Source organism: Rhea americana, unplaced genomic scaffold (genome assembly GCF_003343005.1).
Source record: "Rhea americana isolate MKP2758 unplaced genomic scaffold, rheAme1 scaffold_29, whole genome shotgun sequence".
Taxonomy (NCBI): Eukaryota; Metazoa; Chordata; class Aves; order Rheiformes; family Rheidae; genus Rhea; species Rhea americana.
This window is the reverse complement of record NW_028186412.1, coordinates 5473807-5497895: the sequence shown is the minus strand read 5'-3', so window position 1 is coordinate 5497895 and position 24089 is coordinate 5473807. Positions and strand designations below refer to the sequence as shown.

General features: G+C 40.3%; 1 protein-coding gene across 2 annotated transcripts; it reads left to right on the top strand.

The window, feature by feature from the left end:
• Positions 1–693: 693 nt before the first annotated feature.
• Positions 694–23429, top strand: SLC35F2 (solute carrier family 35 member F2). Of its 2 annotated transcripts, none has more exons than XM_085309054.1 (8): positions 694–860; positions 7116–7291; positions 7875–8002; positions 13310–13469; positions 15144–15300; positions 16080–16132; positions 16408–16562; positions 22154–23429. In XM_085309054.1, the coding sequence occupies exons 1-8, from the start codon at positions 724–726 to the stop codon at positions 22370–22372; spliced, it is 1185 nt and encodes a 394-aa protein (XP_085165180.1). In that variant the 5' UTR covers positions 694–723; the 3' UTR covers positions 22373–23429. The 2 variants fall into 2 exon arrangements, with proteins under 2 accessions (XP_085165180.1, XP_085165181.1); XM_085309055.1 differs by lacking the exon at positions 22154–23429 and adding an exon at positions 18763–18861.
• The last annotated feature ends 660 nt before the right edge of the window (positions 23430–24089 follow it).

The following is a 24089-nucleotide window of genomic DNA, read 5'->3' as shown; positions in this document are numbered from 1 at the left end:
AAATGAGCCAAAATTACTGTGACCCATTTGCTGTTGAGGGGGATCTCTCTTGGGTTTGATTCCAGCACCTGCCACGCAGAAAGAGGAAGTGAGAGGAGTCNAAAAAGAAAGAAAGAAAGAAAGGAACAACCAGGATGTGCCAACTGTGACCTGTTCTGCAGGTGAGTTTAGAGTGGCTCAGGCTGAGACATGGGCAAAGGTGAACAGGCCAGGAGAAGTCCTTAGGCCTGGGAGCTGTTAGGATGAAGATGAGAAACCAAGTGCTTACACATACACGAGCTCACAGCTGTGCAGACACAAAGCTGGGAGAAATTAAATGAAACTAAAGCCCTGTGGGGTTTAGAGCGATTTTGATGCGCTAGACTGCAGGAAGCCTGTGCTTCCTGCACCGCGGGAAGGCACAGAGACGGGACCTGCACGCAGTGCGAGCCCCCCGCCCGCGGCTGCGGGAAGCCCTCCCGATTTCCCGAGCTGCGACGGGCGCGTAGCCGCCTCCGAGCAGCCCTGTGCTCCGCCCGCGCCGCCGCGAGGGCCACACCGGCGCGGAGCCGCGCACAGGCGGCCCCGCCGGCGCGGCTCCTCCTCCTCCTCCTCCTCCTCCTCCTCCTCCTCCTCCTCGGCGGCGGGCGCGGCCGGGCCGGCGCCGCCTCCGCAGTTCCCTCTCTTCCCCCCTTCCCTCCGCCGCCGCGGCGCTCGGCGGGCGCACGCTCGCGGCTCCCCGGCATGGAGGCGGCCGCGGCTCCGGCTCCGGCGGCGGCGGCTGCTGCGCGCGGGGCCGAGGCGCCGCCCGAGGCTGCTGCCGCCGCCGCCGCCGGCGCGGGCGGGCTGCTGGCGCTGCTGCGGGCCAAGCTCTTCACCTGGTGAGTCGGGGCGGGCGGCTCGGGGGGGCCGAAGGGGAAGGGGGAAATCATCTTTCAGCGCTCCGTGAGTCGCCCGCAGAAGCGGTGGGGATGCGGCGGCGGCAGCTGTACGCCCGCAGCCTGGCTCCAGCCCGGGGCTCGGCCGGGCTCTGCCGCCGCCGCCGGTGCTGCGGCGCGTCCCGGGCGGCCGCCAAGTCCTGCCCGCGGGCGGGCTGCGCCTGGCGGCCCGCGGGGAGCCGCGCTGGTCCCCGGCTGCGCGGACGGAGCCGTCCCCTGCCCTAGAGGAGCCTCTGCAGCTACGTGCTGAGCGATCCGTCGGATTCTTCTCTTTCGTAGGTTTAGGATATAAATGTTTCACTTTTACTCTCTTTACAAGATGTAAAAATGAAGACTGAGCTTTCAGAACCTCCAGTGAGAGTGTGCGCTCCCGCCTGCGCACATGCGCTTCACTTTTTTAATATTACTCGCTTTGATCTTATTTTTCTCTTTTCCTCTTTTGCTATGCCTCTTCTATCAACATTGCTGCAAAGGACAGGTGATTAAAAAGAGGGGAAAAAACAGAACAAGATAGCTGAGAGGAAGCTTGAAGTCCAGAAAGCTCAGGATCCCCTCCCCTGCTTCCTTGAATCAGTTTATAGCTTTTAAAATGTATCATTTGGAGCAAGCATTGGTTAAGCCTGGAAAGCTGAGGAGAAAGTCTTACAAGTTAGGAAGTCATTGAATGTATTCCAAGGCTTATACTGGCAAAGTGCTACTTGTGGTGGGTGTAGTAACACCTCATCCTGCTTCCAGCTTTCCTTCAAGACTAGCAGTTGCTTACAGTTTTCATCAGGGGGAAAAGAAATCTGTTTGAAAGGTTTTTTGGGAGGTTCCAGGTTTGCTCTTTAATTAAGCTACTTAGGTGAAAAATGCGAGGTGCTAGTTCGACTGCCAGCCCTGCACTTACAGTCTGGGGTTTGAAGGCTAGACTGCATGGAGGGGTGCACTGGCCAAGCAGAAACTTGTCTCCAAGGCTGAGGCCTGCCTTTCTTTTTCTTTTGCCCAAATCCRCAAGGTTGGACCTTAATGAACTGCTCAGTAATCTCAGCTCTATTAGAAGTTTTGCCAAAATGTTGCCAAAGGACATAACAAAGTAATTCTATTGTTGGTAGTTGAAAGAAAATAAATAGCTCTTGATGTCTTTGGCAGAGCCTGATCTGAGACACTGAACTGATTTTTTTTTTTTTTTTTTTTCCATGTAGCTGGTGGCTCAGTTGAGGTTATTTCAAAGCTTTCTTATAAGCCTTTTTGAGTCTTATAAAGGCTCAGTAATTGTATATAGGAAATGAAATGGATTTTTCTTTTTGTTTTTCTTTTCTTTTGAGTAAAACCAATAGACGTAAGACTTTCTGGTTCTTGAAACAAAACCTGTTTTTTATCTTTGTTTCATTATCTTTTACAAATTAATTTGAGCTTAGTTTTGAAGCAGGATATCGAGATACTTAATTTTGAAAATGTTAGTTTTCAAAAATTTTTTTTTCTATTCAGAGCTATCTGTCAGTTAATTGGAATATGACTTCAGTCTGAACCTGCRTTTTCTTGTAACTGTTCACATGAAGATGTGAGGTTATTCAAATGAAATGATCTCAATTTTTTTTCCATTCAAGAAATATTCATTAGTTAAWRWTKWAMTMWKAKTWMAWYWTTTACATGAAGAGTGTTGCCAAACTTTACCTATTAGCGTTTCACTGGTGACATACATGATCTTAATTTTTGAAAAGAAAGTAGCAAATTGCAGCATTTTTTTTAGTGAAGAAATTGTACTGAAATTATAGGATTTTATTAATACAAATGCCAGGAATGGACTTTGAGGATTTTCTTTAAATGCATTCAGTCTGTATCTGAGGAAAGTAATAACCTGGTGTATWTTTTCTATTTCATGTGGATCCAAAGAAAACCAATCTGATTCTCTCATATGACAAGATTTACATGGTTAATTGGCTAGTTCAGCATTATCTTTAGATCAGTTTATAGCCAGTTTTAATCTGTTGTAAGAATCCAGAAAATGACTCAAAATTTTACTTATAGCCATAGGTATAGTTAAATAAGATATACCTTTTCAAGGTAGAGGAGGAATAATTACCTACTAGCCAATTAGCAATTACTAAAAATTACGTACATACATATATATATATACACACACATACATATACATGTGTGTGTGTACTAGCAGGAATTGTAGAAYTGAAAAACCATTTCAAATCACTTATTGAGTCATCTAAGAGTCCAAAGTGGTTTAATCCTTACCAGTGCATTTACAAAAAGAGCRGAAAGGACCAAGTTCTGTCATTGAAGAGTTAATTATTAATATATTAATAAAGTTCAATATTAAATTATTAATAATAAAATCACAGGAATCAATAGTCATGTCAATATTAGAATGAATGGAAAGTCATGTTTTTGAGATGGGAATGTTTTTCTCTTCAATTTTGTCTTGCAAAATGAAACCTGTAGAATTTATGGATTTTAAAGCTTACTGTCAAATTCTGCAGAGTTTCATGGAGATCAGTATACTTTATGAAAGGTTTTTTTTAATTTGTGCTATGGAATTTTAGTGGGCACTGAAACAGTAAAGCACTTGTGCTAGCATGTAACAAGGGTAATCTTACTCTGTTCAAACATCCGTCTCGCTCCCTCGAGCACAGTGCACTACTGCACTGGGAGCAGCACGCTGGCAAGTCGTGGGAGGAGAGAAGACATCGTTGCTTCACGGTGAGGCTTGCGTCCGATACTGGTGTCTTGGAGGGCAAGCGCAAGAGGTTGTTAATATGCACACAGTGCAGAACGGTGCCAGAAACACAACACAACTGGAATTCATAGAAGACATTTTTTGAGGGCGGATTTCCACTATCAGTGAACAGTGTCTTCATTCAGCTCTTTTGATCTTAACATTTTGAATCTGTGTAGTAGGGAGAGAGAGAGGAAAAAAAAACTATTAAATTGGAGAAGAGTAAAGAAGAGAATTAAAGAGGATGAAGACAGAATTTTTGCTTTGTCAGAGTCTTCAGTACTGCAGAAATAAATGCTTTGGGAATGCCTAGATACACATTAACTAAATGGAGACAGTTGCTAGTGGAGTAACTACTAAATAAACATTCTGGAGATTCTTGACCAGATTCTCTTCCCATATGCAAAAATGCTATCAGGTAGTTCTCTAGGATCTTTAAACTTAAAAGTTAAGTTAATCKTAATTATTATAAAGGCTGAATATCAGGCTTAATGGACTTACTCCACTGCAAGCGGACAAGCAGGTCTTTCTTGATACCGTTTTTTTTAAATAGACGATGGATGAAGCTGATCAATTCGTAGCAAGTATAAATAGCAACAGATAGAGYCATAGAATCAGTAAGGTTGGAAGGGACCTCTGGAGATTACCTAGTCCAACCTCCCTGCTCAGCAGGGTCACCTAGAGCATGTTAGACAGGGTTGCTTTCTACCTTTTTACCCTTTCTCTGGAATATGATAATTGCCTGGTTTGCCAAAGTGCGGTATACTTGGACTCTAGGCCTCTCCTACAGAGGGGGTGCAAAAGCGCACAGAGCAAAGCTCTCTGAGCAAAGCTGCTGCTTGCCTATACTGGCAGAAGGGGTGCAAAGACTTGCCCGTGTTCAGCAGACCATGCTCGTGCAGGGCTGTATTGCCTGTACTTCTCCCCATCCCTGTGGCAGCATGGAGGAAGCGGGCGAAAGGCAGTTCACATCCCGAGTGGAGTGCCTACCAGAAAAGGCAATTTTGACTCTTACTTGTGATTTGTAGAAAGGAACCATAGGAACGTTTAAATTTGTTGCATGTGTGGGAGCCCCTAAGGGCTCATGTGTTGACAAGGATTCTTCATTTTTTGGGTTACACAGACTTCACAGCTCTGCTAGAATAAAATTGCAGCTGTTTTATGCACTCACGCCTCTAACTGGGTTTGATCCCCACCTCTGTGCCCTCACCTGACCTAGTCCAAGCAACAGAGCGACTTTGGCTTACTAAGCTTGCTAAAGGCTTTCTCCTTGTCTCCTGCTGTGGGGGTAAAGAGGAAATATTTTCTGCTGAATCCAAGCAGGGAACTCTTTTATTAGGTTAATAAGAAGTATATATGTATTTTTTTAATTCCTGAAACCACATTTTCCCTCACTATAGTTTACTGTATTATTTCTGCCTTGAAATTTCTATAGATTTTTTTTCCGTCTTCCTACTTCCTACAAAGGAGCCAGATTTCACAGGGCTGGCAAAGAGAGAGCTAGAAATGTTGGTCATGCCTACCTGAGAGAAGTAGTAAGATCTTTGAAATTTTAACTAGTCTATGTCACAGTCTTCTCAACAGCACTTGATGAAGTAGTTTCTCTAGATGAGCTTGCAAAGACATTTCTGCACCAGTCAGAATGATAAGGCAGAATGTGTATGTGGGCTCCACTACACATTCGATGTGTAGTGCAAACAGTGCGATCAGGTCTTTGTAAAATAAATAATGAAAAAATACATGGTATKACAGAGGTGCAGCAGCTTCCAAACTTCAAAGGTTTTGCCTTTTTTTTTTTTCAATAACTGCTGCTTCTTACATACATTACACATACATTATTTGCAGTTACTAGTACCCTGCCTAGTAGCCATGGAAAATTTCTAGCTGAAGTATGGTCTTCATTTATTTACTCTTTTCTTTGTTTACTCTAGTGTTTGCAATGCTAAGTATAAGAATCTCCATTCTTTCACCTATAGGAAAGTTAATCACACAACAGTGAATGTGACTTTATAACATTTTGACATAATACATGGCTACTTACAAAATGTGTATGGGCTGTTGCTGGGGTGCTCAAGGCATGCTGTAGTAAAATGTGAGACTCGAMCCTCTTGGAATCTGCAGCATGGCTAGGCTTTCCATGGATTTGCTGTCTCCTCGAAAAGGAGTTGGAAAGAGAAATGGGTTTAGCAGAATTTTGTTTGGGATTGATGATACAGTTTTAGTTGGTTCTAGCACCCCAGAAGACACTCCTTTTGTGGATCAATTTTTCTGGTAACTGGATTGCCCATCACAGCTAAGTGACCTGATGCTTACTRCATTAAAGTCATGCACCTTGGAAGAACAGCCAGTGTTGCTTTCCCCTGCTGTGCCTGGGTGCAGGTGTGCCCTGCCATTGCAGCAGGGAGCTGTGGTCACAGAATGCCTCCAGACTCCTAATGGGATTCTTGCTTACCTTGCTTGATGATTTTGAGTAGCAACAAATAAATCAATTATGCMGACAATTAAATTGCCATCAGTGGTCTTCAGAGTAAATGGATGTGAAACTCTGCGGCCCCATACAGACAGTATKGTGCTGAGCCAATCTCGCTATGTAGATTTTGTACGTACAGGCAGAGCCAGGGCTGGCAAATCTGCGCAGTTCCTGTGGCAAGAAAAACAGCTAACCAAATGATACACAGAAAGCTATGCATACTTCTCTATCTGTCTAGGGACACCTGGAACAGCCCAGAACTGCTTCATATTAGGTGGAGAATTACTACTAAAATAGCATGTTCCCCCCCCCCCACACACACACCCCTCAACTTTTTAGCTGTGGGTTGTGTTTGGAAAGAATAGCGAAAACTACCATAGTAGTGCCTAAACATGTCAAAAACTAATGTGTTCTTTGGACAAAATGTGTTCTTTAACTCCATCTTTGACTGCAGCAGAACGTGATGGAATATGTCAGAAAAAAAAAAGCCACAACGAGTATTAATGCTTTTGTAATTCCTTAGACCTGCTCAGCTGAGGAGGCTTTCAAAGCCTCAGGTGTTGCAAGAGGCTGAAGGCAGTTGTGCCTCATCTCCATGCTGCAGATTTCTGTTGACTTGACTGTCCTCCAGCTACTCCCTTTTTGACTTCAAAGGATGCAACTGAAGCCGTGTCTACCAAAATCTCTTTTGATGAGAATAGCTCTTCACATTGGTTGAGCTTGCCCTATTTGTACGTACTCAGATAGGTACTACAGTCTCTGGTTTTGGTGGTTTGAACTGGCCTGGCCCATTTTTCCTGGCTGTCGTGAGGTAGGAATAGCAATTCTGTGTGGTCAAAACACTGTTTATCACTAAAAAATAAATTTTCCTTCTTATAAATAAGGRCCTTGATAAGGAGTGGAAAAAGAACTGTCAATCTAAAAAATGGCCTTTTCTCAGTAAAACAAGATAATCTTTAAAAACAAAAACCTTGAATGTTAAATTTTAAACTTACTATGTTGTCTTTTACATTTACAGGTATATTTTGAAAACAGTAATTCTGGGCCAGATGCTTTCCTTGTTTATCTGTGGGACTGCTGTTACAAGCCAGTACCTAGCAGAACAATACCAAGTGAATACTCCAATGTTTCAAAGTTTTATCAACTATTCTTTGCTTCTTCTAGTTTATACAACAATGCTGGCATTTAGGACGGGTATGTAAAATATGTGGTGGGAGATTTTGGTTCATCGTTTTGCTCTCTTCTATGTTTTTCTTTTGGATTTGAAACTAAACAACTTGCTCAGTACTTGTCCAAGCTTTTTAAACTTCCTGCTGAAATCCTTGCCTTGTAATAACACCTGGAAATGAATTTCACAAGTTAAGCTTGCATTTCATTTCATTTTATTTCATCTATTTAAAATTTTCTGCTCTTTGGTTTCATTAAGGTCCTATGTTATATTAGGAGAAAAATAATCATTATTGTAAGAAATCTTGTTACCAGAGGCTATTTAATACTCCTCCTACATCTTATTATTGCACTCTTTAAACAGTCCTAATCTTCTAAGTATTTTTCTTGTGGTGGAATTCCACCCTTTCACTATTTTTATTGTCTTCTTTTTTATTTTTTTATTGGCTTTATTTTTTTATTGGCTACTTTTTGTTTTTACTGTATCTTTCTTAGGTTGGGGTAGCCAAAATCAATCATCTCAATATTATTTATGCTTCTAAAAGCAATATCCCTGTGCAGCATTTGTTCTGAAAGGACCATATATTGATTGGTGCTTTTTTCTAAACAGGCAATGACAGTCTTCTGCAAATTCTGAAACAGAGATGGTGGAAGTATATTTTTCTGGGACTGGCTGATGTTGAAGCCAATTACATGATTGTAAAAGCATACCAATACACGACTCTTACAAGTGTCCAGGTAAGGATCAATCTCCCTTTCTGAACTGTTGTTTGTCTTACAGTTTTGGACTGGTTTCTGAAATGAGATTTCAGAGGACAGACATAGAAGCTATTTAAATCTGAAAAAAACTATCAATATCTATTCTGTCTTTGCAATACAGAGAAGAACATCCTGCATCATGAGTAATTGTTTCCAGGGAGCGGAGAAAATTGGCTTCAACTCTTGTGTTGATCTCTAAGTATTTTTGATAGAAAGTACTGGAAGTCAGCAGATGTTTCTGACCTATGCAGCGAGGGAGCCAACTTTGTGGCTTTGGGATGTGGTGCTTCAGTTCTGACCCCTCACTGTAAGAGGGAAGGGACATCAGCTTGCCAGGCTCCTGAAGTGACAGTAAACAGTAGCATCCTCTGCAATACCAGTGRTTGGTGCTGTCTCACTACATCAGGAAAATCTTGCATTTGTAAATAGCTCCAGTAGCAGACAGACTAAGGCTGTAGTCTCTTTGTCACTGCATGCAGATGTGAGCTGGCACTACTGCTGGAAGAGTAGTGCCATCCTCCTGCCTCCAGCGGCTTGTTCCTAAGCTTGCACAGCCATCTTCCTTGAGCTACAACAAAAACTGGCTCAGGGAACTGAACAAGGTTAGAAAAAAACACTATCTTTTGTCAGAAAATTGATAAGCTATGTTGTTTCCCTGAATTAGCTTACTGTGTGCCTCCAAAACTGCTTTTGCTGCAGCAAGAGAAGGGACAGTGCAGAAGCAAGAACTGAATGTTTCAGTGACTGAGCTGACTTCTGCTTGTTCTTCCTTAATGTAGATCTRTGGCCTGGTTCATGGTCCCTCTTATTTAAATAAAAGAATAAAGTCCATATGGATTTTGCTGTTAGCTGAAAAGGGGTATTTAGCTATCCAGTGATTCACAGAGTCAAAGTGATAAAGGTTAATATTTAAAAGAAACACCCGAAAAGCAATAAACTCCTGTGATCTGGGTTCCCCTCAGAAAACTGCAATGACTTTTCCTCATGCTGTTTAAAGAACAAAAACGTATGCCTGAAGGATTGTCATTGTCATGTTTTCCACTTCATACTTACGTATTATGGCTCATTAGGCTTTTAATTTACTTATGAGTAATGTCTAAGAAATTAGAGTTTTAACAGTGACATGTTTCTGTCTCAAGACCAAGTTAAGCTGATAACTGAAACATTGTTTGATCATATAATTCACAGCCGAAGAAGCCAGGACTTTGGTCCAAATTCTCAGAAGGAATAAAGCTATTCATGTGACTTCTTCCATAGAAATTAAGAAAGAATAGATACAATTGGTCTTCTTGCCCAGTCACCAAACTCAGATGTTTGCTGAACCTTCTCATGTGATAACCTTCAGACTGATGCCTCTTTAAGTGTCAGTTCAGTGTTAGGAATTTGTTGTAACTGCCTGCTGCAGTACRATTTCGTGCATATCTCATGAAGTACCCAGTTCTTCACCTTTGTCAGAAATGAAATTCAGGACAGAAAGATCTGTTATTTGCTCCAGGAGCAAGCAGTTCTGCAACTACATTAGTATATAAGMATGGCCATCCTGGTTCAGAGCACTTAGTCTAATATTCTGTCTTCAGTAGTGGCCATAAATAGATACTCAGGAAGCACAAAAACAAGGCAGGAATATATCACACCTTTTCTGAACACATTGTGATCACTGTTGAAATGCTGGCTGACTGGAGCTTTAGCTCAGCCTCATGATTTTTTTCAAAGATAAGTTTCCGCTCAGCAAGGAACTTCCATGTATTTTCACACATGTGCAAAAGAAACAAAAATGATTTTTGTCTAATTATCAAATGTTAGCATTGCAAGGAAGGGTTTGGGAGATTTTTACAGAGATAACATTGGGATGGCAACTCTCATTTCTCTGTAAATAAAGAAGAAAGCCTTTGGTCCACAACTGCAACTCTTTATTCAGCCCTAGTTGAGACAGTGCCAGTCGGACTTCACTGCGAGGTGCATATGTTTCAGTCTTGCGACAGGRCTTGACTGGGCTGCTCTGTGTAGCGTGTTTGACTGCATATTTCATAGCACGAAACAAGCAGTGTGGCTCCACATTGTTAATATATTATTAAGTCTAGTTAGTATTTGTTCTTTACACAGTTCAGGTAGGGGCATTTAATAGGCAGCTGTTGACAGGATATCAGTTCATAGAAGAGTATTAACCACAGCAGGAGAAAACGTAGTGTGTGCCTCTGGAGAGTGTGTCAGGTGGCTGCCCTATGGGAGCCATACAGGCAAGCAAACAGGATGAGCTGTTGAGCTTTCTTACTGTCTAAGCTGTCTGGAGCTGGCAGTTGTGAGCAAACTAACGACCTCTAACAATCTATGATAATTGCTTAACCATTTATTAAAACATCTGTTAATAATTTACCCTATCATTAAAACCTTCTTACAAGCAGTGTGGTTGAAACCTGGTTTGAATCAAGATGTAAATCAAATCAACAAGTTATCTTTTATTCTCCCTGTAAAAATGCAGAGCAGAATTGAACAAAATGAGAGTTTGCTGAGGCTGTACTGGCACTAGCAATTGGTGCCTACTAGTACTRCTATAAATGTCATAAAGCCTGAATAAATCTTATCCTTTTAAATGGTTCCATTGGCATAAATTCATTGTGATGTTACAGTTTGCTTTGCACCTCTTTGATCTTGATCCTACACAGAAGAGAACATTTTCCTCCAGAAAACTCTTTGAACCTAGTAGATGAAGGCAAAGCAAGATCCAGTAGTTGGAAATCAGATTTCTTTTGTTTGTAATTGARGATAATTGTCCACTGGAACAGGTTACCAGTGTAAGTTCTTCATCATCTGGTGCCTGTCTGTCCTGAATGCAAGTCTTCTGGCATACCAGGGTGCCATAGCTCTAGAGTATGTTATTGGTCTGAATGCAGCAATTCCCCATCCAGTGTTAATGAGATTGTGGTTCATTATCTCTGAAACCTTAACACACTAATTAAACTTTTTTTTTTCTTTTTAAAGGATTTTGTTCTACTCTTTTGGGTTGAAAAACTGCTTGGAGGTTAGAAGGCTGCATGGTAGCATCTCCATAAATGGGGAAGTGAAAGTTTACTTATTAAAAAGAAATGATATGTTTACTACCAAGGAGATGAAAATTTTCCTTTTTTATTTTTGCAATATTTCTTGGCTTTAGTGATTATAATTTCATACCACAGAAATCTTTGTTTAAGACTCAGCACTTTCAAATATACTTTTGTACWCAGAACAAACTAGTTGAGACTAAAGGTGGAAAAACAGTGTTGGGAGAGCTAAATCATACATTTTGATGAAACAGATAAATGACATTTCTTGTTTGATACTAGAAAAAACAAACACATTCAGGGGAAGTGTTAAAAATGTTCTTAGTGTAGATAAAAGAGAAAAAAAAAAGCCTGTGATCAGATAGAAACTTACAGTGTGATACTCTTAGATAGAGCAAAGCTGTATTGAAATACATGGTACCGGGTATTAGGACTAGTGTTGTTCTAATGTCTGCTAATAACGCCTAAATATGTGCCTATGCTTTTACACAGACTTCTTAAACTGAGCAAGCTGGAGACAATCCAGGAAACACAGATAAATAGATGGAAGGATTAGAGAGCACCATTAGGACTTAACCTGTATTAACTTCCCTTAATGCTGTCCTAGTACGACTCAATATATGTAGTTATGAGCAAATAAAAATAACCTTCTCATGACAGTTCTACAAGTTTGGTTAAAACCCTTGTAAGTGATGAATGAACTAACAGAAGTAAGCACAGGAGAACATTGAAAAGTCTTACATTTAGAGAGACAGATGTCAGTAATGAACATTAAGGACTAAGGGTTATTATTTTGATTGTAACAAATATGCCGTGGTCCTATTGACCTGGCCCTAAAACTTCAAAGTGACTTCAAGAGGCCACGTTTTAAGAGCTGGTGTTTAGGAGTAATTTGAGAGCTGTCTTTGGAAGGCTATGTTCTGCTCTAGATCGTTAGCTTATGTACTTTCATGGCACTAAACTGAGGCAGGCCAGAAAATACGCCTCTCATTTTTTCCTCTGGACAAATTCAGAAACAAATCTGTTTTATTGAATTAAATATTAAAACCAGTTATGGTTAGCTCAGTGTCATTTGTATTATTTGGTTATTCTCAAACATTATGTCCATTTTATGCTGCACCCTATTTTTCTGTTTTTTGTATATAACTGAGTCTTGATTTTCTGTAATAAAGGAGAATAGGTAAAACATTTGTGGGTTTAACAGAAAGGCAAAGGTAATGTGGAGCTTCCATACATAAGAGTTTAGCAACATACAGAGCTGAATAATGGAGAAAGGGGAGGCAAATTGGTGTTGCTGATTGTCATTGAGTGCAGACATCCTTGAACTTTAGCTGATAAGTCTACTCAGGACAGTGCCTGTAAACATGTCTGAAGTGCATCTGGACTCGAACAGTCTTTTGTGTCCTTGCTGCTGTATCATGGATAAATTACAGAGAGAAGTACCTTCTTGRATAATTCAGAGTTGGCTGTAATAGGGAAGTGGACTGAAAACGCATTGATTGATGTGTTGTGCGTGATTTTGTGGCAAGCTAGAACACTGGGGAGGTGGCCCTAGGAAACCTGCTCTCTCCTTCCTGTCTTYCTGCCATCGACTGCATGTTTCTTCCATCACATGTACCAACTCTTCCTCAGTAAAAAAAAAAAAAAAAAGCCAGATACAAAACTTTACGGTCCGATTATTGTCTTATTCACTCTGATGTAAAATTAGATCAATTTTTTTCTCTAATAGTTCCAGTTTTGCACGTTGTGTACACTCAGCCCTAAATTCTAATTGGAGTTTTGAAGAGGAGTGAAAAGATGAGCTAATAAACAAATACAGCTGAAACTTGTAAAGAAAGAAAGGAAAGACACAACCTGATGGAAAAAATGAAGTGTCAGTGAACCACTTGCTTGCATTAATGTCGTGGGGAGCAACGTGGACTCGGTGAAACAACCTAGAGCTGATTTGTGAAGCTGGGCAGATTGATTAGATTCCTTGTTGGAAGAGYTTCTAGATCTGTGAGTTTCTAATAGGTGAAAGTGAAGCCTTCCCCCCAACACCCCTTATTCGCTTGCAAAATGCTTTTCATSGTAAAATGTGGGTTTGACCCTTCCATTCAAACTAGTCTGTTGGGGTTGTTTGTGCCTTTCAACAGGCTAATGTCCGATGGAAGCGATGGAAGGTAAGATCTTGTACATTTGCTTTCAGGATAGTGATGTCCAAGCTTAGGGTAGGTTTCTAATTAAAATTGTTCCTCTGTACACACAGCTACTGGATTGTTTTGGGATTCCTGTGCTGATGGCTTTGTCGTGGTTCATTCTCCGTGCAAGATACAAACTGATCCACTTCATTGCTGTTGCTATCTGTTTGCTGGGTGTAGGAACAATGGTGGGCGCAGACGTACTGGCGGGGAGGCAGGACAGTGAAGGTAAGGAAAGCTTTCTCACGTGGGGGAAATGCAGAGATGTGGTCCCTGCGCTGGTCTAACTTTCAAAGGACAAAGAGGAGCAAACTTGGGGGAGTGGATGTAGTTTTATATTAAGCAAGAAAAGGAGATGATAAACTACTATTTATATTTCCTGGCCAAGAAGATAGTAGCTGAGGAGATGTCGATTTTATAAGGAGCTATGAAATTTGTTTGCTTATAGATTTGGATTATTTCTTCCATCTTGAAACACCTGTGTTAAGCTTGAAGTTTACTGCTGCTTATTAGCCCCGATGAAAGACCTTTTTCTTGAAAACTTGGTTGCTCTTACTAATCGCGTGAGGTGGTCTAATAAAAGATGCTACGTCTCCCTGCAGACCTCATCTTGCTTACACTCTTGGCCTACTGCTGCCAGACTTTTCTGATCAGCAATTCCCTGAAGATTTTCCCTGAGCATGAATAGCGAATCAAAAGTTACTTAATAACAGACTGATTTCTTTGAGTTATCTTTTGCAGACCCATAAGAAATAGTCTATCTATCCGCAAGGTCTGGAAAGCTCTGTCCTGTGATGCCAGGGCCAKCGGAGACGTGGGCAGAATGCAGGGAAATGCTGGGGCCTCCCAGAGGCAGCCTGACCTCTGGGTTCCTGCACCCAAAGGAGCGTAGGTTAGGACTGGCTTCATCTTCTCTATGCCAGAAGCCCAAATCAGGCCACACCATAGTGATCTTATTTTGAACCCCAGTGGATATAAGTTGAGGTATATTTTAGCGGGAAGAGGAATGTAGCATCAACTGCATCGGACAGCACAGGGATAAGCCTGTTTAGCTTTATTTTGGGACATCTGCTGCAGGTAAGATGGCATGACAAACTGAGGGTTAGCATCAATGCTATGTGGTACAAGTATGTCAGACTGCTGAAGGAGAAAAATCTTCCCCTGAGACTTTAGGACAGTTGTGTTTTATTCGTTGGCATGGATATCCTTAGTACTGCTTTCCCTCGTATTCCAGACGTATCTCCTCAGTGATTGCCAACTCAGGGAAGGAGATTTTAAATCAATTCAAGCAGCTCTTGTCTCACCACTGAGCGAATCCATAATGACATTTACTTAATGAGTGACTGTGTTACAGGGAGTCCTATTAGCACAGTACAAATATTTCACGTGATACCTGATASCACACGTCTACAGCACCTGCTTCAGAACTGTTGTAAACTTGAAGCTTTGTCTAGGTCCCACAGAAATCAATAAATTGACTTGGCAAGACTTGAATTAGGCCTTAGTGCAAAAGCAGGAGCAATAGTCTGAAAGCTGGACTGCGGCACTAGTCTGCAATTCCTCTCGAGTTCCTGTGACACCTGACATCCCGGAGAACCAGGGAAAATTGGACCGAACCAGGGAAAATTGGACCAAACCAGAAAGTGGTGCCTTGGTCAGAATGTGATTTGAATGTGAAGTTTGGCTCATTCCATGCCCTGCAAGGGTAATACAAGCCATTAGCAGCGTTAGCGTTGAGGTGCCGAGCAACTGATCTACCTTCACACATACACATCCTTTCCCCTTACCCTGAGAGGTGCTAGAAAGACAGAGATGTTTGGGATGAATTTGCTTGTTTTTTTTAAGGAAACTTGAAAAGTGTTTGCAGCATTACCCTTATTTTGGATTAATATTTCTGTACAGGAAGTGACGTGGTGATTGGAGATGTCTTAGTTCTTCTTGGTGCTTCTTTGTATGCCATTTCTAATGTGAGTGAGGAATACATTGTGAAAAATCTGAGCAGAGTGGAGTTTCTAGGAATGGTGGGCTTGTTTGGGACTATTATCAGCGGTCTACAGCTGTAAGGATCTAATATATTTATTTTAAAATTAATTAAGAATATTCTACAGATGATTAYTTGTCTACCATGAAATGACATCGTTATTATTAAATTAATTTCTTTGCTAACTCTGTATTTGGTTTATATGGGAGTCTTTTCATTTGAATTCCATTTTTATTGTTGTGTAGTATCCATTCTATATCGTTTTTATTTACCCTTATTACAGCAATTCTAAAGCTCAAATCCTGCAGATTGAATACGTATCATGCTTGCCTGTATTTTTGATTTTATTGACCTTCATGAAGACACTTAGTAGGCTGACGACTGTTCACAGGAATGTATTTCTTAATGGGTTTTCTCTGTAGAAAGCTTAAGGAGATAATGATTAGCAGGATGGCTTCCATATTAAACTTAAGTTTAAAATGTAGCATGTATACTCTTACAAATAAATGTGTTAGACTAAGAGACCATATGCACTAAAGAATTTTATGTTTCTCATTTCTCTTCATTATAGTTAATCATTTCCTCAAATGATRTATCAAATAGAACTGAATCTCTGAAGGATGAAAAAGCCTAGAARGAAGGCATAAAAATGAAAGTGCTCTTGACTTTCAAGCAATTGAATTCTCAAGCTTTTCTTCATGCTTGTTAGACTTTGGAGTTATTGTTATTTAATAAAATTTCAAACAAAAAAATCAGGGATTATAAATCAAAATGTTTCCTGTATATTCTGGTAATTAAATTCTCTATTTGAATACTTTTTTTTTTTAAACTGTTTGATATTTTTTCTTYAACTCTAGAGCCATTGTGGAACATAAGGATATAATGAAAATTCAGTGGAACTGGAAAATTGGTATGTTTTTGACAAAATGGTATGCACTTTTTCCAAACATTGGAAAAACTAATAGTCATTTAGTCCTAGAATGGTGCTTTTTTCACTTTCTTTTTCTCTGTGTTAAGTAACAACCTTCTTATGTTGTCACGGACACATTTATTTTCTGCAAACTCTGAAACTTAGTAAAGAGATAAGATTACAGGATGCATGATCTAAAACATCTGAATAATATTTGTCTTCTTTAGAATCATAGTTTAATGTCTTTACATTAAACTGTCATCTCTTTTTTACAGCATTACTGTTCACAGCATTTGCTCTGTGTATGTTTGGGCTGTATAGCTTCATGCCAGTAGTGATTAAAGTTACTAGTGCAACCTCAGTCAACTTGGGCATTCTGACTGCAGATCTCTACAGTCTTTTTTTTGGACTTTTCCTGTTTTTCTATAAGGTAGGTAGTTTCATTCATTCATCATAGTTTCAGTTAAGTTTTTACTTCAAAACTATAAATAAAACATAATGTTCTTATTAGCCCCTCAAAATTTTTCAGTTTTATATTTTTACAGATTTTATCATTCATCGCTGTCAGATATCAACCAGAAGGACATAATTAATTACATAGCCTTGCACCATTAGGTAGTTAGTGATTGTAAAACAATTTCATACTTGATTAGAATCCCCAGTAAATTATTTATTATCTCTAATGATAGATTCTTATTTTAATTCCTATTTGGAGCTCCATGGAGTTTGTGTGTGTTAGATTTGGTTCATCTCTCTCTCACAAACACAGCCTTTGAATCCAATTGTGCTGAAATGATTTCGGTGTCTAAGGGAGTGGTGGCTTGACTTGGTTTTCAGAAAATAATGTTTTCTTTTACAAGTTTAATTTATTTATTACAAACATCTCAGGAGAAGAATCAAGATCTCTCAGTATCACTTGTGAGGAGAAACTAAAGGAACTGAAAAAAAATGCAGATAAATATGTAGTTCTGTGTGCTTTGCAAGAGGCAGTTATTTTTATTGCTCTCTCAAATATTTTCTGAGGTGTCTACCGAAGCTAAAGTACAGTGCTGGAGAGATTTCATTCCTCTTCATCCAGAGTCATTTGTGGGAACCTAGCTCACTGTAGCAACTGGAGTAATTGAGTTGTGCAGTGGCTGGAAGGACTTAGAAGCTTGTGAAACTTGCTTAAGATGCTTAATTTGTATTATTCCATGTGGTTGCTTTCTTTCCAGCATTATGGAGAGCCAGAAGCTTTTATGTCGGATTTGTTTCTGAAAGCGACAGCCAATTTATTTTAGAATCCAACAGGCTATACTAGGATCCAATTTTGGGCTAGAATTTCCTTTCCAAGACATTCCTAGCTATTGATTTTCCTCACCATCTTTGGTTTGAWAATTTGCACCAAAGTACTGCTTCAAACTGCAAATCATCTATTGAAAATGAATATAGGAAACCATAGTTAATTTGAAAAAATTTAAAAATTCATTTCTCACTTCCAAAACCACGTTTTAGCACCAGCACTCAGATTTTAATGCAAGAAGTGATTAGAGAGCAGTATCTGTAATAGTTAAAATGAAGAAATAGGCAAAAGCTTTGGAAAGGATGTACATAAACTTTTAAACTGTAGGATTTTAACTTTTTGGGGGGAGAGATTTTCTTGTGAGCAGATCATTCCATAATTACTGACTGCAAGGTATTCTGGTAGAAAAAGGGGAAAATGAATTAGAGAAGACTTTGGGGCTGCATTATGAGAGCATTTCAGGTGTATATTGAAATATGTGTGAATAAAAAGACCCAATGAGAAGTGRGAGAAATGGCTAAATGACTTAGATGCAAGTTGATTTAATTATTTTGTGCTTGAAACTACTGTATGTTTTTCATGGGGGACAGAGGGAATAACGAAGTACAACGCCAAACATTCAAGAGAAGGCTCTCTGGAGGAGGAGGAGGACAGCTCTACTAGAATGAGCTTGCATCTGTGGTTGGAAACCATCAAATAACAAAAAAAGGGAGCACTAATAATGCAACATCTTTAGTAATCAGGATTTGAGATAACTTAGGAACCAAGAACTCAGGGACCCTGATTTTTTCAGGGCTTTTAACACTATACTTAGCGGTAGAAAATCTTGCCAAGTTACCATATAGTTTCTTTTCCTCTTGAGCAAAAACATCAGACAGGACATTTCCTGGATTAGAAAGCACACCAGATGCAGGAATCTACAAACAGAAATGCAAGAAATCACTCTCCATTCTTATTCGATAAGGAAAGATTTGCCCATTACTAAATGGTATTTCACGGTAAGCCACTCAAGGCTTGGCAAGGCTGCAGAGTGGAAGGAGCTGAGCTGTGGGGAGCTCTGAGTTGCTGTTGTCTGAGCCTGCTCTGAAACGGAAGCAGCACAAACACGTCCTGGTGCAGCAGAGGCTGAGCCCAACATGTATGAGTTCTTAGCCTGAGTACGGTGTGGGAACGTGCACTCAGGTTCCCAGCCCCAAATTAGTCCATTTAATGTGAAATATGAATTTGGCATAACTGCTTTGATRATCTTCTTTTACTCTATAGCTAATCATTGCTGTGCTTGCTTCTAATGAGCTCATTATACATAGAGAGCTGGTGTGAAGAAATGCTACATTCCTGTTTTTACAAGGTGCTGCAAGTCCTTAGCTGCCACTGGAGTCAGTAAAACCTTGGATTACTTGCGCTCTAGGATGATCTAGATCCAGATGATCTCCAGAGGTCCCTTCCAACCTTACTGATTCTGTGATTCTATGATACTTCAAATGCATCTTCAGCTCATTACTTCATCTGTCATTATGTACTCGCTCAGCTACACAAAAGTTGTGAAATGTGATGGCAAATATGCAAGAATGTCTAAGAAGAAGAACCCCTCAAAACACCTTAAAATGCTCTTCAAGTGTTTCTGTTGCCTAAACTTTTAGGGAAAAGGTACACTGCAAATACGGACACTAGATGGAGTTACAGTCAGCCTGTCACATTTAAAGTAGTCTTTAGACTGGTTATTGAATAAAGGGATATAAGCTGCACATGTATGACTGAAATCAATGTCTGAAGCAATAAAGTTGCTGCATTTGAAACTATATTAAAAAAGAGAGAGAGAGAGAGAGAGAGGCCACAGAGGCTGTGCTTTCACCCCCTCAAAAGGGCGTAGGCCTGTTGGAGCAGCATGGTTAAGGATACCTGTTTCAATATCTACTACTACATAATGAGGTCTTGTATCAAAGCTATATTACATTTTTTTTTGTGCCCTGTCTTGATGACTGTGTCTACTCTCAGATTAATTAATCAATTCTGAGAAGCCTCTGCATAACTCCAGAATAAGATAAACTCTTCCCTCTGAACTGATAATAAAACGGTTTAGTGCTGCTCTGACTCTGAAATAAGGGGGAAGGGAAGCACTCTGATAGTTAAAAGGAAGACATTTTAATGTGATATCATCTGCATATGTATTGTGTGAGTTTATATATAAATATGCATATAATGCATTATACTCACATGCTAATACTATCCTTACTGCATAAATGGCTATCTTAGAACTCATCAACTAAATGTGTAGGGATAGGAGTGTCTCCCCATGTTTCTCCAAAATAGGGCTAAACAATCTAAAAAATGAYTGTTCCCAAAATTTTGTCCTCATACAGGACTAGAAGAACTAATTAACTGGTGTAGTCCCTGTTCTAAATCCTATTTTATTCAATGACTTCAGATTATGTCTTAACCATGAAGCTTCAGCAGTTGTGCTCTCTAATCTACCCTTTCCTCTATGCCATGCAGTTTTTCTGTCCGAGGCATGACTGGAGCAGGCAGACCAGCTAGCGTTAACGTATAGGTCAGGCACTTGTCTCGGCAGCAGATGATGACAGTGTGAACCTCCCAACTCAGGGGAGCCTTGCCTTGGGACTACATCTTGGAGTTGTAAACTGAACAGTGCTAGGGACTATTCTCATCCCTATGGCTAAACCTTCTTGCCCTCTAAAGTGAAGGGCTGCATCCAAGCTATCTGTTGTCCCTGGCTTATGCTATCTTCCAAATGGTGCCTGGAATACTTTGGAAGAGGACAGGCCAAAAGTGTGCCGGAGAGGGAGCTAGCTACTGAACGGTAGGAGCCGTCACGGCACAGTGCCTGCGGACTGGCACTGCGCGGGGTACTAGAAGGGACATTGCCTGCATCTCCCACTTCCTGGCTTGGTGATCTAAGTGTGTTGATATTCTGTAAAAGCTGGGCATGATAAACTGCTCTTTCCCCAGCATCTAGGTTTTAAAAGAAAACAGGGAGTCTTGCTGTTATGTGAAAGAAAAAAAGATGTTTTGCCTTGAGAGGATTGATACTCTTGGGTGGAGGCTTCAACAGAGCATCCTCGATGTTGGTGCTGGAGCACTGGCTGAGCAGGATGTCAGAAACATCTATTTGATGTTTCTGGAAAGATCCATTCACCTATAGATTTTTGGATTAGCATCAAGGAGACCTATATTCTTGTACGCACTATTAGAGGGGATCTAGGCGTTACTCCACCTGCTCAAACTTGCCTGTCAGCTGCATTTAGTTGCATGCAAACACATACTCAGTCATGTCCTTAGACTGCGCTCTGGAGAAGCTGTGTGGGTGCCTTGGTACAGACTCAAGCTCTACCTGTTTGATGAGACTGGTTCAGTCGTGGGTAGGACAACTGACACTGCTGCTGCCTCCATCAGGAGGTTTTCAGAGCTTGTCCCTTCCTGAACATGACTTCATTCCTGACGTGAATGGTTTGAGTCCAAGCCTACCTCAAGGGTAGCAGCCAGCAAGGTGAAGAGAGAGGGCTGGTGTGTTTCAGCCTGCTCGTCCACTTGCATGGTGCCTTCCAAGGGTCCAGGGCACTTTCCAAAGCAATTGACTGCCTTCTGGGAGTTGCAGAGCCTTAATTGCAGATACCTTGGTCTTTTTTGGATCAAAGTCCTGTGCCTTTCCAACTCCTATCATTCATTGCATCCAGCTCTGCTGCTTAAGGTAGAACTGATTTTTCAAGCAAGTCTAAGGAAGCTCAGGGGGGGTTGAGTGTATTTTGGAATTTCTCAGGCTCTGTTGAAAATCTTGACTGTGACCCAACTGTCCTGAGTAAAAATACTGCTTCCATTGAGGTCTAGAACTTTCAAATGTCCTGACAATGGGATATAAGATATGCTATGTCCATCATCCTACAGTTGAATTCAGTATGGCTTGGCAAAGAGAATAAGGTGAATTTTAGCAAACCTCTTGAAAAACTGTTCCTGGATGTGTATGACTCAAGCACTTTGTATTACTAAATCCAGCATTATGAAGTGAGCATTTATTTTTCTGTCAAGATGGATGAATATTGCCAATTTTTAGAATTTGAACAATTAAGCAAATGACAGTGAATCAAATGCTTGATGTACCACAGCAGTCCATATTCTTACCTCATATGGCTCTAACTGTTCACTTCCAGTAAGTAGCACAAATGTTTAACTTGTACAAGGAATCTTGGTCTCCCTCTCTTCAGAAACTTTCTATGTGTAGAGAGCAAACAGGTTTTTGCCCAGTAATAACATTTATCTAGCCCTGCAGGTAGTTGAAAGAGCAGTGCAGAGAACTAATGATTCTGGTGACTTGCAGTAGAATGGACAGATTCTTCTCTTGGAAGGAAATGGAATATCTGACTGTGTTAAAACAAAATTCTCTTAGGGATATAGTGCTTCAGTATACATTTCCGTTGTAAAACTGCTGTCCTTTCCTATCACCACATTTAGAGCCGTTTGTTCTGTTAAGATTTTTTTCATGTAGACCTAAGAAAATATCCAGTAGGGGAGAGTTGAGGCTGAGACAGAGAAAAACAGTAAGCAACTTTATCAGTGAATGATGCTGTTGGAATTTGATTTTCAGGCCTGAATACTGATCATGGTGATAATCTGTATTAAAATACTCTTTTAAAAGGAAGTGTAGCTTTCAATTTCTTAAACAAGGCAGCATTTTTATGTTTTTAYGTCAGACAAGACTTAACACATTTTGTTCTTTCCTCTGACAGTTTTCAGGTCTTTATATCCTGTCCTTCGTTGTCATCATGGTGGGCTTCATTTTGTATTGCTCCACTCCAACTCGGACTGCAGAACCCACCGCTTTGCCACCGCCTGTCAGCGCTGGCTTGGACAACGCTGCGCTGAAGATTGAGGAAAACGACAGTGGAGCTCCTGCTGGAACAGTACAGTTCGCAAGAGAAGAAACTGTGGTGGTCAGCACCAATTAAAAGAAATGGCAACATTTCAAAATAGGGCTTCTTTACTGCCAAAATTCCTCTCAAGTATTAATCTGGAGAATTGTTCTGTTGCCAGGATGCTGCACTGATTTTAATGCACTAGATAGACTTCTAAGGCCAGATCCTCAGCCCATGAAATTATTGATTTACCCTTGCAGAAAATCTGGCCCTTAGAAGAAGACAGAATGGTATTTATGTTGAGTCTCTGGGAAGCAAGAGACTGTTATTTTTAAATGTTTGATTAACTTAACAGCAAATGTTTCAGGGAAAACTAARCCAAAGCAAGCTCTCAGGTCACTAGCTGGAGCAAATACCTTTTATATTAYATTAGGGACCTAAATCTGTAAGATGCTGTCTGGGAGCTCCGTGGCTGCCACACGCTAGTGCTGGGAAGCCCCTCAGGTTCTCACTAGAGCTGGTCTGCAAGCTGTCACATCCATACACCTTCCTTTGTTGATGGACTTTATTCCTCAGCTGGAGGCATTTGCTTCTTWCATTCCACTCCGATGATCATCTATTCCGATTGCTGCAGTTGCTGCAGCTGGGGCTGCTACAGAGAACAAGTATTTTATTTTCAGTTTTGCTAGTAATGGAAGTTTGAATATGTTTTCATAATCTCTACTTTTTATCTCAGTAGCCTGTTGTTTGGTGCATCCCCACTAGGTGGAGGAGACAGTCAAGCCACTCCTCTGTCGAATAAGAATTGAATATATTTTTTTCTGGACGAGACAGCAAGAGGGTTTGAACTGATGTTAATTTCTTATTGAAATTTTCCTGAAATGGGACACATTTCTGCAGAAAGATTCTAATACAATTGGCATTTCTTTAAAAAAAGTCKTAGCCAATAATGGCAATCTCCAAAATGTTAACTGTTTTCACTAGATTAATTGGCAGTTTTCCTTCCCTCTCTCTTTCATACTTATAGTAAGTGATTAAAATTGATGTGCCTGCAGTTTTGAGATCAGTAAAACCATTCTTGKTTTTTTTTTCCTAGCGCAAGCCTTCATATTTCAGTTGTATGAAGTGACACTGAATAAAATTTTCAATAGCTAAAGAGTTGGCTCTTTGTTTATTTTTAAGCTAGAATTTCTTTTATTACTCAAAGTTATGTTTATGAATTTTACTGACCAAATGATTCCTTTAATCACTGAATTTCACCCTAAGGAGTAAACCTGACACTTTCTGAAGATACTGGTGATCATAAAACAAAGACTAGTTTTGTGTACTTTCATTGTAAGTTATTAAACCCAAAGGATTAGGTGAAAATCTTACCTGATATTATTTAGAGATAGCAAAATAAATATTCAGCAGATGCTAAAGCAGCTTACATTGTCTTTTCACTGAGCAGTTCATGCCCAGAAGAGTAAAGAAGTGCTGATGTACTTGGGTCCAGTTATCTTCTGCTTTACTATTTGATTTAAATTCAGGACATAGGTTGAGACACTTAAATTGGGACATCTATAGACATTTATACAGCTAAAGCTAAACAGAGAACTGGGGACCAGGTGGATAAGGAAGGTCATCTTAGATGGCACTGGGCATCTGGGTTCCCCATCTCTACAAGGAGCTTAGGCACCCAGGTCATAATAACATTATTTAGCTACCTAATTTTAAGTGCCTACAACCTGGAGCTAAATCCGATCCGGTATTACCTATGTCATTACTTACTGTAGTGTGTAAAGTGCAGTATTAAAGCAAACAGCAGCCA

Excerpts from the sequence above, each read along its gene's own strand:
- SLC35F2 (XM_085309054.1), top strand. The coding sequence starts at position 724 with ATGGAGGCGGCCGCGGCTCCGGCTCCGGCGGCGGCGGCTGCTGCGCGC. Across the intron at positions 13,470-15,143 it reads GGGGAGGCAGGACAGTGAAG|GAAGTGACGTGGTGATTGGA; the intron begins GTAAGGAAAGCT and ends ATTTCTGTACAG. Across the intron at positions 16,563-22,153 it reads TTTTCCTGTTTTTCTATAAG|TTTTCAGGTCTTTATATCCT; the intron begins GTAGGTAGTTTC and ends TTCCTCTGACAG.